This window comes from Eurypyga helias, unplaced genomic scaffold (genome assembly GCF_000690775.1).
Source record: "Eurypyga helias isolate BGI_N326 unplaced genomic scaffold, ASM69077v1 scaffold40454, whole genome shotgun sequence".
Lineage (NCBI taxonomy): Eukaryota > Metazoa > Chordata > Aves > Eurypygiformes > Eurypygidae > Eurypyga > Eurypyga helias.
In genome coordinates this window covers 1-13,609 of record NW_010245103.1, presented here as the reverse complement: position 1 = coordinate 13,609, position 13,609 = coordinate 1, and the positions used below count along the sequence as shown (strand labels likewise).

The 13,609-nt window shown below is 41.7% G+C and overlaps 1 protein-coding gene across 1 annotated transcript in view; it reads left to right on the top strand.

The window, feature by feature from the left end:
- The window catches only part of LOC104508366 (heat shock 70 kDa protein 12A-like), a gene marked incomplete at both ends in the record, with an annotated part of 28,814 nt that extends 17,238 nt beyond the window's left edge, over positions 1-11,576 (top strand). Inside the window, one exon of the mRNA XM_010149961.1 lies at positions 11,405-11,576. Coding sequence (XP_010148263.1) covers positions 11,405-11,576 — 172 coding nt within the window. The remainder of the gene's footprint in view (positions 1-11,404) is intronic.
- Between the last annotated feature and the right edge of the window lie 2,033 nt (positions 11,577-13,609).

Genomic DNA, 13,609 nt, shown 5'->3' with positions numbered 1-13,609 from the left:
CCTGTGCTTTATCTCTTTGATCACCTTTGCCAAGACAGATCACTGATCCTTTCCTTCCACACTACCCTCAGGTCCACAGGGCCCTTTAAAACCCTGAAATCATCTCCATGGGAAGTCCAGTCTTTTCCTTTGAGAAGAAAACAAATGACCAACAGTCGTCAAAAAAATCAAAGATGTTTTCTTTCAATGAAAGCATAACTTTAGAAGAAACAGCTTGTACACATTTCTGGGTGATTTGCTCATCTTCTGCATGGGCAGTCTGACAGTTGCAAAATAGTTCAAGATTGTCCCATAGGTCTTTTTTTTTTCTTTTGAGTCCTAGAACAAGTGTGATAGTTTTGGGGTAGGATGATGCTCCCCTGTCAGAGCTGTTACAGTACAGTTTTAAATTATAAATTTCCACAGGTTTTTGAACTAAGATAAACCAGTTAAAGGACTACTGACTACAGGAGGAGGGTGACGTTTTGGGAGGCTTGGCCTTTATTGTCAGCATTGTTGTTTTCAGCAAGAAGACGCATTTGCCTCAACATTTGGACTAGAAGTTTAATCTTAATCCTTAGAACACCTATCTAGTGAATACTGTACGCAATATTCTGCAATTCTGTTAGTGTCACATATGGGAATTCAACAATATTTCCAGTTCTCTGTGTCCTCATTGCTCCTACTGCCCAGGAGAGTTTCATGTTTCCCCAGCTAATATTTCACAGAGCTCAGGACCCCTTGAGATTATCTGCTTCTCTTCCTCCTCTACATCCCATTATGCATTTTATGAGTTTCAAAGGTTTGTATTATATCCTATGTTTAGTAAACTTTATTGGTTTATAAATTAAAAAAGGGAAATTATAATACAAAATCCAGAAGATCAAATGAGTATGGGTTTTAATAATAGAATCAAACAGTGCTCACAGTCCCAAAGAATTCCAAGTTCAGGTTGAGAATAAAAATAATAGATTATAAAAATAATGTATACAATATAAAGCATAGAAATGCACAGGTAAAACAATCTATAGTCTTAGCTGGTTAAGGAACCCAGGAAAAATAAATTGAGGCAGTCTGACCGTGCTTAGCAGAGACATTTATCTCAATAAGACAGCTTAGCCATCTAAACCAATTAGTTCATCTAATCAGTGACCACGCAAAGGCAGCAGTTCTGACTGTAGCCAAAGCAGCTCCGCAAAAATCATTATTCAGAGTGTGCTGAAAGTAAAAGTCACACTTCAGTACAGTTCCAGGTGCCACATTTATCTTCTTGCTTTTCAGAATGGGATAGTACCATCATTCCTATACAGCCATTAGGATGGAGCAGTGGTACAGGCTGTAATTCATTTGTTATCGTAGGAGGACCTTTATCGATAGGTTAGTAAACAGAAATGAAGTATCAAATGGATTTTTCTTTGGTCTACACCAGCTTGCTAAGCAGCATGATGAGGTATATGTATGATGGATAGCCAGCTTGATTATTTGGAGTCCAAGCACCCCCCCATTCAAAAAAAAAAATCAGCAATAGCTCCATTGTAAACCTTGGTATTGAGTTGGATACTCAGAAATTAATGCATTTATTTAGTGCATTGTTTCACTAAGTTTGGTCTAAGTGACTTGCAAAATATTATATGCAAAGCTTGTAGCAGAGCTGAATGCAAATAATTGAGCTTCAAGTCCATGTCTGCTATTTGTATTGTCATCCTTTGTGATCATTTTTTCTCTACAACAAAATATAGGAATATGAATTAATTAGGAACTTAATTTCCCTCTCTGACAAGACACTGGACTGAGGCAGATTTTTTCTTTTGGTGCAGATTGTATTAGTGTTGTGAACTCAACTTGTGCATCCTTGATGCATTAAACTAATTGATTCCCCTATATTGAATCACTTTTTAAAGTGACTGAAGGCTGATGATTCAGGCCAAATAACTGCTTAGGAGTGTTGTTCTTTACATTTTCAAATTTTAAAAGTCTAGCTTTCAGAATAAAAAAAGTGTACTGTGACAAACGTTTCTGTTGATCCCCAAGACGTTTAAAATGAAAGTTCTAATTGCGAAGATGACTGAACTCCATATGGAAACCCGTGAGGCCCTAAATAACTGCAGGCTTGTTACAGCGGGTCTGGGACTGCTGTCATACTGCCAGACATGATGGGCTGCCTCTGGCTGATACAGACATGGACTTGACATGGCATTCACCAAGACAAGGAATGAGAAAGTCTGTGGGTCTTTGGCATTTGGGAAAGGTTCCTACCAGCTACCAAAAAGCAACCAGCTGCAATACGTGGCTGTTGCCCCTTGCATCTCCTGGCAAGACTGAGAAAAGTTGTGTCCTATCTTTCCAACTGCTGGCAGCTATTCGACTGTTCCTTGGCCTCCTCTTTACCAGACTAAACAAACCCGCTCCCTCTGTCCCTCCTTACAGACCGTGTTCTCCAGCAGCTCTCCTTGAACCCTCTCTGCTTTCTCCATGTCTGTCTTGAACTGAGGGGTGCAAAAGTGTTTCATTGATAACCTTTACAGAGCTCATTCTGTCCCTTACTCATGGAAATTAGCAGGCATGAATACTTCACTGAGACATCACAAGGAAGTAAGTGCTGTAGTAGAGGTCTGTAAGTGATTCTAGTGGTTTCTTTGGAATTAGCAATAATAATAATAGTTTACACAATGATTACATATTTTTATCCCAACTTTTTGAAGTTGGTGTCCAAGAGTTCCTTCCACCATAAAATTAAGTCTAATTATAAATAAAACGCTAATCTAAACCTCTCACCCCTTCAGCATCTACATTCATGCACAAACTCTTAAATGGGGAGTAGTGTTGCTATTAACTGGAATTAATTTATATCTTGTCTGGTGAAGTTCACCCAACCAGCTATATGGGTGAGGTACTTCTTTATCATCTATCCTGATTTTCTGCAGGTTAGAGGGTTTCACCTAAAACTCCCTTTACAGAGGTTCATAGCTTGTGAGCTCTGCCTTTTAAGTGTGAGCAGCAGTTAAGTTCAGCCTTGTGTGAAGGCTGTAGGAAGGCTGTGAGTTTCTGGGGTTAGTCACTTTGTATGAACTTCTGGTCTGGGCAAGTCCTGGGAATGCAAAAAGCACTGCAAGGCCAACACTTTGGTATTTTAACAGCATATATAAATATATAGTAACAGTATCTACTTTATCATGGCAGAAGGGAAGATATATGGGGTCTCAAACAGAGGTCTCAGCGTAATCCCAAAATGCTAAGGGCAATTTAAAGGCTGATTTTTGCACGGAGGTTCATCCTTCTATGTCTTTCATGTTACTTAATCACTAATCCTAGTGCAAAGTGAATAAATGAAAACTACTGTAGGGGTCTCTTAACTTCCAGTTTTGTGTCCCCTCCATTAAACTGACGTTTTTTCCCCTTTTCATCTTTCATAATTTATATGTCCCTTGTCTGCAAGATGAAGTTACTACTATTCTACCATAGCCTGAGTTTTCATTTATGCTCTCTCAAGCAGTTTTCTCATAGAGAAATGGGTATCTTTGTCCTGTCTCTTGACTGTACAAATGGGGCAGCTGACACCGAAGGAATTCTGCAGCATTTCACGATGCTCTCACATGTGAAATGCAAAATAGCAGAGGCACCTGATCAGGACAGGATGAAGGATAGTCTGTGTCACACATGATTGTAGCTCAACAGGCAATAATAGTGTGAAAATGTATGCGTTTGTGAGTATCTATTGTGTATATGCGTGTACATATAGCAAATTTGTTTAAGAGAAAGCAAAAGGGTCTTGGTTCTGTAAAGCAAAAAGTGCCTCTGTGACATTGTAGGTGTCAGATCTTTGTAGGATCAACCACCACCCAAACATTGTGTTGAGTGGATTTAAAAAACAAAGAAAAAAGTCAGACCTTAATTCTCAGTTTTCATCTAGGCTCTTAAATGCTGAGGACGACGTTTTGAAAGGAGGGGAGCACTCAGCAGCAATTCCTCTTCCCTTTGGCAAATGCGCAGCCTTTTGGCTGTGGGCACTAAGAGGAATCTGGGTGCCTTGAAAATCCTGTTTGTTTTGTGGCTGTTGAGCAATTTTAAGAATCTGTCTTTGAACAGATAAGTGGGCTGAGATAAATGAGCTGCCCGACCTCACTCTCTTGTATTTATTTGCCATACTGCACTGCGGTGCTCTTCATCACTCTGAAGTCTAATGGCAAAGCATCGGGGTGTGTGGCGGCCCAGTGATTTTCAGACATTTTTTTGTGAAGGCTGCTGAAGTTTCGAGGCTGAAGACCTGGTGAAACTCCACGCGCTGTGCTTTTCAGGCAGTTTTGCGATACCCGCTAGCCCCACGCCCTGCCTACCCAGCTCCCCCTTATGCGCCTCTGTGGGATAATGCTGAGAGCCTTTTCCCATGTTGCTCATCTCCTTTCCTGGCATGCTCTGCCTCTGTAATTAGATCTCGGTCGTTTATTTGTGACATCCCAGTTTGATGCCATAGAACTGGAGAAAGTGCTAGCTAGTGAAAAAGGAGTAGGATTAGAGAAGAGCTCACTTACCCAGGCACTAAGTGGATGGTGTTATCGTGAATCCCTTAACACAATGAACTGATTAGTTTAAACAACGTACGTTCCACAAGGCACTTAATTTCCAACTGTTGTTTTGTGTTGCCTTGATTCAGTCACACAATACTTTCCTCATGCGGGCTGTGTGGTGCTTAACTTGCAGTCATGGCTTTCCTATTGTTACTAATTAAAACAAATATCTTGGAAAATAGAAAAATGTTGACGTTAATTCACAGCTTCTGGGTTTTTTTGGCTGAATGATGTCCTGCAGAGCTTCATTTCCTAATGAACCACATCATCTTTATGGAGCTGTTTAATGGAATCCAACTTTTAAATTTTATCTCTAGTGCCTACACATGTGGTCTAAATGGTAAAACAGGTCTAAATGGTTCTTCCTACCACCCAGGAGAGTGGATCATTACACTCCTCTGGCCTGCAGCATTGCTTTAGAAGTGACGAAAGCAATATGGTTGGTTTGGTGGAGAACGGGGACCCAAGGCTGTGATGGAGCTCTCCCTGCAGCTTCTGCGTGTGCTACGTGTCACACGCAGAAATTGGAGCTTGCTGTTTGGCAAAGAGCGTTTGGCTGGACACTGACCTGGAGTTCTGGGGTTGTGGAGGGAATTCCTGCTTTATCGTGGGTTCCTGTGCCTAGCCTAGACCTTTCGTCTCTGTGCCTTGTTTTTTCCAACTTTCTGATGAGGGTAATTCCTCTCTTGCACATGTTTATCTGTTCAGTCTATTTATGCTACAGTTTTGTATCTGGGAATGTCTTATTAATTGTGAATGCGGTGCCTACAGCACTGACACAGCGCTGAATCACATCTTAGATGGCTACAAAATTTATCAAAGCTGTAAATCAGCATTCATCCAATCAGACCTCATTCTTAGTTTGTTTCTCTTTCTGAAAGACCAGATTTAATTGCCATAGAAGTAATAAAGTATATTACTCTATACATTGTTTAAAAAATGTTTCCCTTTAGTGGCTTTCAATGCATAAAGGACAAAGGCACTAGTGTATGTAATTTACAGGTAGGTAAGGAGTACAGAGCCTGCCAGGATCATCTCACTGGTTAGTACTGCAACAGAAAGTAAAATCCACTTCTCCTGAGTGTAAGCACAGTTTTTACCAGAGAAAAAGCACTTTTAAAAAATTTGTGAGTATATGTTGGAATAATTTACTTATTCCATTTGGCCCTGGAAGGGATACAGCAAATGTTACTAAATGGGTCTCAATCAGATTATTTTCTCTAGTTCAGAGAACTGGCCTGAACTACTCCCTGGACCAAAGGGATGAAGGGGTCAGAGTGGCCTCTGCAGTCCTCTTGCAGTGGGGAAGACCTCCATTCTGCAAGTTAATGTGAGTGTTAGGAGTGAAGTGCACTCAGCTGCAGCTTGATCTGCCCCTGACTCCAGATTCTAGTGAAATAGGAGTCAAGATCCAACTGCTTGCACAGATCTGATTAATCCTATAACTGTGTAGTGTTCCTTCGTACGTCCATTATTTCCAGTATGTACTGACTCTTAACCATTTTTCTTTTACTTCTTGGACCTTTTTGAGAGGCTGTGTTGAGGTTCATATATATTTTCACCATATTTTTTCCATAAGGGAGATGCTGATGTTATAATATTAAGTACAGCTGCATCTTAACACAGACAGAAAAGCCTCAACCTGTTAACATAGCACTGAGATGCAAGAACCACCTGAATCCAGTCCTATGTAAGTGTGGGGTAAAATGCACCTCATCTTTGTTTAATGTTTTCATCTCCCCAGCCATCTCATGCTGCAGAACATTATTAAGGCAGCTTCCTCCGCTATTGGTCTTCTCAGAGTCTGCCTATGTGGGGTGGGTTTGGCCCCGTGAACTGTGGCTTCCCCTCCTAGCTTGGCAGGGTAGAGTTGTGTAGGGGCCGGCCCGCAGCTTCAGTCGGGTTTGACAGCCATGCTGTAGGCTGTTCTTCCTCCACACAACCTCAGGGACATAGAGGTCTAATTATTATACATGCAAACTTAACATAAATACTTTCCTTTTGGAATGTTCTTGGGAAGTCTGCACAAGACAGGGCAGTGGTTTGATCATCACTGTTGTGCCCCCCAGTGAAGTTTCATTCTGCAGGTTTGGCCCTTTTTAATGATATATCCTAAGCTAGACCTAGGCAGTGACCTTGTGAAAGTGTGTGTGCCTGTCTGTGTTATTGCCCAGCGTAGATGGAAGGGCAGAAGATTCAAGAATGATTGAAGATGTGCTGCTGCAGGCAGGAAAGCATGGTTATGTGTCCCCAGACAATGGGAAAAGCTGCAGTGTGGCTGAGAGCAGCTTTCAGAGATGGGAACTTTTCCTCTAGGCATACCTCATGGCTTTCACTGCCTTTTAAAAAGGCTCAAACTGCATGGAATATTCAACTGTAACACTGTGTTTAAGGCCATACACATTACAATACTTACAAAAATAAAATAAATGTGCATTGCTTTTTTCATTGTGCATCATGGGATGTGAGGCTGGGTTTTAAAAGTAGCAACTTTTAACCTGCAGTAATGATGATTCTGCATATGGAGTGAGTGAACATCGTGTAGTTCTCTGGAAGTGCTCAGACTGCTATACTGAGCTTCAGTCCAGACCTTGGTATTTGCTAATGATGAATTAGTCTAACACTTGGCAGCTGATACTGTTCAGGGAATCAAGAATGTATTTGTGGTCAGCTGTGGCTCTCATCTGGTGACACATTTTTGGCTATAAAAACAGAGCTGGTGTGCCAGGGTGGGAATTCACCTGCATCTGGATGGTAAAGTTATTTGCGCTCCGGTATGTGAGGCTTTGAAGCACTTTGGGGTTTGCTGTCGACGATGCATCTTGGCGAATGAACAGCACTGCACTGGCTCACAGGCCCATTTTACTGGAGTGAGTGAAAATCTGGGAGTTCTCCTGTCAAAGTGTGAAATCCTAGTCCTCAGGCATATGAGCAAAGTGAGGTTGGGGCACGCTTTTAAAGTGGTTCTTTTCATAATATTCTTTGCTTCTTCCAGGTATATAAATGCAGCAATGAACTGCAAATAAAGTAATTTTTAAGAACATTCTGGTGCCCAAAGGATTTTTGTAATGTCATGATGGGTTTTCCATGCTTGCATTTTTGGGAAAACCACTCTCTGCTTCCCTCATGGTTCATAAGTGATGACTGGGGTATACTGCTAGTGAGTATAACAGGAGAAAGAAAATCTCCTAAGCAGACTAGGGTCAAGACGTGGCTCTGTTATAAGGTCTGCTATAAGCTGCCCTAGGCAAAAGCACCGTGATGCATTGGTCCCACTGCCAGACTATCTATATAATGTTGAATTCCAAGACACCGTTTAGATCAGTCCTGTTCAAGCCTGTAAATTGTGAATCTCTGTTCTCAGTTACAGTAGTACTTGGGCAGCAGTGGGCAAGGATGCAGGGTGAGTCAGATAGGAAGGAACAAATGTAAAATACTGCGAGTTCCCAAACTTCTACAGTTAATATTTTTAACGAATGCATCACTGTTTCTCTGTGGTGACTGCCTGCTGTTCTCACTCCTCCTTCCCTGCACACTCAATACTCTTCTCCCATCTGTCCCTTTGTCTTTGGCTGCAGCAATGGGACAGAGGTTCTGACTCCTAAGTCTTCATCTTCTCAGCTTGTATTAAAGCAACCTCATTGCTCCATTCCTCCCTGGCAGTATGTATGTGTTCACGTTTCATCCTCATCTCCCCTTCCCCCATTCTCTCTGTGCTGCGTATAGACTTATATATGTACAGTAATGTGCTATCTAAGTAGAAATACTACATACACAAGGTATGAAACAGAGTCAGTATCGATGCGTATGTATAAATATGTATATGGTGGATGCATAGTACCTTTCACAGTACAAGATTCTTTGCGTGGTCTTTTTATGATGTGAAGTAACAGAATCTTCATTGTAACTGGCCCTTCAAACTCTGTAAGGAAAGCTTTTTAACAAAAAAACCCCACCATTTTCTTCAGGAAATTCTGTTAGGATCAGCTGTGCTTTGAACTGTTAAAAACTGTCATTTCTGTTGAATGTTTTCCTCAGGACATATTTTGAGTATGTTAAAATAATATCTAGAGAGAAAAAGTAGCAGGAATAGCATCTGCTGTACTTGGAGGGTCTGAGAACATGGACCCGAGTCCATCCGCTGCAGGTCACTGCCTTCCTCTCCTGACGTGCAGGCTGCGATGTGAAAAGTTCATGGTACAGACTGCTGCTGGAGGAGGGGAGGAAGCAAATGTTGTTGTTAATGGTTTACTGTTTTCTTTTAGCAGAACCAGCCTTGGAAACTAGTACCAAAATCCCCCCTAGAACAGATGACACTGCCATTAATACAATCTTTCCCCCCTCAAGTTAGGAAATACCAGTGCATTCCCTGTGTGTGCAACTCAGTTCTTGCTTCCTCTGCAAATATTCTAGGATGTAGCCTTTGGTTTTAATGTACTTAGCAACAAACTATTTTTTCCCTAAAGTATAATTTTCTCTTCGAGTGCATAGGTTGGACACATGAATTGCTCTGTCTGTGCTACTGACATATGCGCAGTACATGGAGCAGCCTGAACATGCCAAGTTCATCCACATTGCTGGATATTAAAAAAAACCCCATGTTTGCTTCTCAGATTCAGAGCTCTGAAAACTGCAGGAGGGTAGTGGGGAGCTCTTTGTTCTCCATACCCTTACTGGATAGGGCCAGAAGTGCTGGCCTTTAAATTGCAGCAGGCAAGATTCAGATTAGGCTTTTAGGTAAAACTTTTCAAAGGCAAAGACAGTAAAGGGCTGAGACAGTTCGTGTGCAAAGACCATACATTTTTTGAATTCTTTAGCAGATTAGATAAATATCTGTCACAGACCAAGTATCGATTCATATCTTAAATGTTGCCCTTTCCAATGCAACAAATTAGAGCTTTGTGTGTAGAAGAGCTCAGCTGGAGATAAGTGATGTTGAAGGGAGCTGGCATGAAACCAGCCCTGCTTGTGCCTAGTACATCTGGGCTGGTTGGAGGAAAGGCTGGGTTTATACTACGGCACGATGCAAGGACTTCATCTTCATCCCCAGTGCCGCTCCAGAGCTTTATCTAAGCCTGTGCCTGCCAACATGCTTGCATGCAAGTGGTGTGATGGCAGGAGAGTCTGGCTTGGACCTGGTTGATAGTATTTTTATATTTTTTAGGGTTACTTGGACTGCTGTAAATCTGCATTTTCCAAATTTTGAAAGTTTGGTTGCAAACATTCTTTTCAGTGTATATATATACACATACTTTAGTATGTGCTGCCACATAGCTGGCAAGGTTTGATATTCTGTGGTATTTGCACAGCATTCTCCTTCCCAGACAGTTCCACTAATTTCAGGTCATGCTGTTGAGTCCGGATGAAGGTTTTGCCCAACAGCAATAAAGGACACAAAGTGTCCATAATCCCAATCATGAGGTGTGCTTTTAGAAATAATGACCAATTACGATTAGTTTAACCATTATTTTCTTAGTTTGGAACTTATTTGTTGTTGTTTTTCCTTTTTTTGTTACCAACAATAAGGAGGATGCTTTGTATAAAGATCTATTTATGTCATATATTAAGATAATGTAATATGAGTCAGTAAATGTGAAGGACAATTTTATGTCTCCAAGTCTTACCCCAGTATTGCTTTTTGAACAAGCTTTACTCCAAGTTTCTAGCTGCAGGTGTATACTAGTTAGCAATGCCCACTGCCCACAGTGTAACTGTATGAAGGAAGACAAATTCCAGTCCAGGTCCGCAGTCTTTCCATGTGAATCTGCCTTCTTTTAGGGATACTCTGGAGCCACCACAGTGTGTGTGTATGTATTGAAGTGAAGGTTTGCTGGAAGACTGACCACGAAAGCAGAAAAATGTTCATACTAGTGTTCACTTGCTAGCATGCCTTAACGCCAAGGCACTTCACTGAAAAACAATAGCAGGTCAACCAAAATTTGTGCAGAAAGAATTGAAAGACACTGTTATGTATTCTAACAGAAAATCGGACAGTAGGAAGAAGTACAGGAGAAAAGAAATGAAAACACAATTTTGTCAACTGCTCTCTGATATATTTCTCTAAGCCCAGCTCTGAGAGTGATGGATTTACTTCAGAACTTGTGGCTTCTTGAAAATCTGTGTGTCTGGAGGCTGAAAATCCAGAAAGAAAAGAGAAAGAACGGCAAATGTTAATTTTCATAACGTGGGATTATTTTTAGGCCCGTTCTCATTACATTTTAGGGAACCTGCCCTATTGTATTTTGAGTCCTTGAATATCCTGAGGATTTTGAAGATGTTACAAAAGTGAATGTGCTTAAAAGCAATGGATTTTGAAATAGAAAATATGGTTTTTAAGTCACAAGTTGCATTACTGGCAAAGTGAATCGTATACTACTAGTAAGCTACATGGTGTGGGGAGTCCATTTTGGCAAGGACTGTGTATCAGGGATATAAAGACAGTCATACATAAAATATTGTTGTGGGGAGGAGAGGCCAAAGGTATTCCCTCATTTCTTAAAGGAGGCAGGGCTGCCTCTTAGCATGCAGATTCATGGCGTAATTAGGAGTTAGGTTTTGGGCCATTCATTACAGGTTTCAAAATGACTTTCTCCACCTGTCACGCACCCAGCTGCTCAGTTAGACACAGCATGGTAAGTGCATGCATACTCCCCTGTCACAGCCTGTGAAGTTGTGCTATACGTTGTGGGCAGGACGATTCAAGACCTTTAGCCCATGGCAGCAGCTCCTTTGCGTGTTGAACTCGGAGGGCTGACCTAACTGAAACCGTGAGCTGGGGAAAGGCTTGGTCACTTGCTGAAAAGGGTCTGCTAGGTTGTGACAATTCCCACGCCACTTCTCTGATCGATTCTCTCTCACAGGCAGGAATGGCATCCCCTGAAAATCCGGAGCAGTTGATCATTGCCCTGGAACCCGAGGCTGCCTCCATCTACTGCCGAAAGCTCCGCCTGCACCAGATGATAGACCTGAGTAGTAGGGCGCCTGTCAATGGTTATAGCCCAAGTGACACTATTGGAACTGGATTTACACAGGGTACTACTTCTATTAACTCACTTCTTTAGATTCTTATGCCTAAGTTGGCTTTGTTCACGAGGGCTGTTTTCTTGCCATTTCTCTTTGTCTCTGCTCTCTTGAAAAGTTTCAGGCTAGCTTCAATTTGCTTTATAAACCGTTTCACTGTTTACTGTAATGAGACTAGTTTAGGCATTGATCCACCAGACATGTTTGCATGCACTTGAATTTTAGCACGCAGATAACTTTACTGCCTTGCCTTTATTGGGATGTTGTGGGAGTCTAATATTTTCACAACAGTATTTTTTAAAGCTGATAATTCATGTTGAATCATTTTAAAATATTTTTTTTTTTAAATTATGTGTTTGATTAGCTGCATAATTGAAGCAGTGTTAAATAATTGGATCTGCAATGAGACTTTCAGTCTGAGGTGTTCCAGAGTTTTGGCAGATGCTTTATGATGTCATCTTTATGAAATATCATTAATTAATTTCAACACTCAGAGAATACATGGTATTAGAATATAGTAAAGAATTTATGTGCTCACAGGCACGAGCTATAAATACAGCACTTCTGATTTCCTGACCTGGGATCTGTTCCTAACGTCAGTGTTTGGAGACTGACTGACAATGAGGGACAGAGGTTGGACCACAGTGTAAGTTACTGCCCGGAAAATCCTTCGTCACCAAAAATTTTTGAGCTTGGTATCGTACCTGAGATTGGAGGACAACAGGAGAGGGGGGGAAAAAAAAAAGGGAAACCGAAGCAGCAGTAAGATGTGATTACTGCACAATGCAGATTTCCCATCTGTGTGAATTGTAACAGTTGCACCACTATCTGTGGTAGTATGCCAATCTATCCCAGAAGGAATTTTTCAGAAGAATCTGTGTTTTATCATATTTACTAGGTCAAATCAGTACAGACAAAGGGACGATTAAGCTGGTAAAGCTATTCCTGTACTCACTGGAGGGTATTTTTTTTCAGTTAGGCTGAGTCATTACATCATTCTCTCAAATCCGTGCCTCTCCTAGGCAGCACTTGTCAGATGCGTTCAGTGTTACGGAGGCCCACACATAGCACAGGACACAATCCATTTTCAGGACACAGTCCCTTCAGGGGCCCCTTGGCTTCTGTCCCCCTGGTCCTGGACCATTCCAGTTCCATGTGATTCTACATGAACTTTTTTTTTTCAGGCTACACATGGATTTGCCTCTGGGGAAATAATAAAAGAAGGGAGTTTCTCTGGTTAAGGTTTTGAAGCTGGGCGGAATCTGGCAGATCATGGATTTCTGCTAGCGGGTTTTTTCTTGGATGGGGGTACCATTCTCCTTCTTAACTTTGTATGGTAAAGGTTATTAGGGATGAGAAAAGTTCCATGTCAAAGTTAATGAAAACAAAGTTTGGAGTGAATTAATTTGGGGTTAGAATTAAAATTTCATAAAGGCATGGCAGGGCCCCAAGACAAGCTGAGAACAGATTAAGGAGGAAAACCCTTGAAATATAAACAGAGAGAAGCACTCCGAGGACCGTAGTATTGCTGTGAATCAAAATAAGAATTTCTCTGTTTGTAGTAGCTAGGATAACCGCACTTCAGTCGTGGTTAAAGACTGGCTCCTTGTGCTCGCTTCTGGCCCGCAGACGTGAATGAAAGGGCTCCCATTGACTTCTGTGGGCTGTGAGTCGGGCCCTTGCTCGGTCCCAAGCGCTTGTTCTGTCAGCGTGGGAGCTCTCGCCGTGTGCCGCTGGGCCAGCATGGCCGTCCGGCTCTTTCTGGCGATAGGCACTATAGAAACGAGAAGCAAAATGCATTCAGTGATTTGCACGCCAGTATCTTCAGAACGAACGGTGTTTTCATGCCTCACAGGGTGCCTCTCTGTAGCGTCTCTGAGACGTGCCTCGAGGCCAGCGAAGGTTACGCAGGGAGTGATTTTTGTTTTACATCATTCAGTCGTAGAGATTGATTTAGAAGCATAATAGCAAAGGCTCTCAGGACTGAAGACAATACAATTCAAGACACCGTGCCCGTGGCTTGAATCATAGAATCACAGAACGGT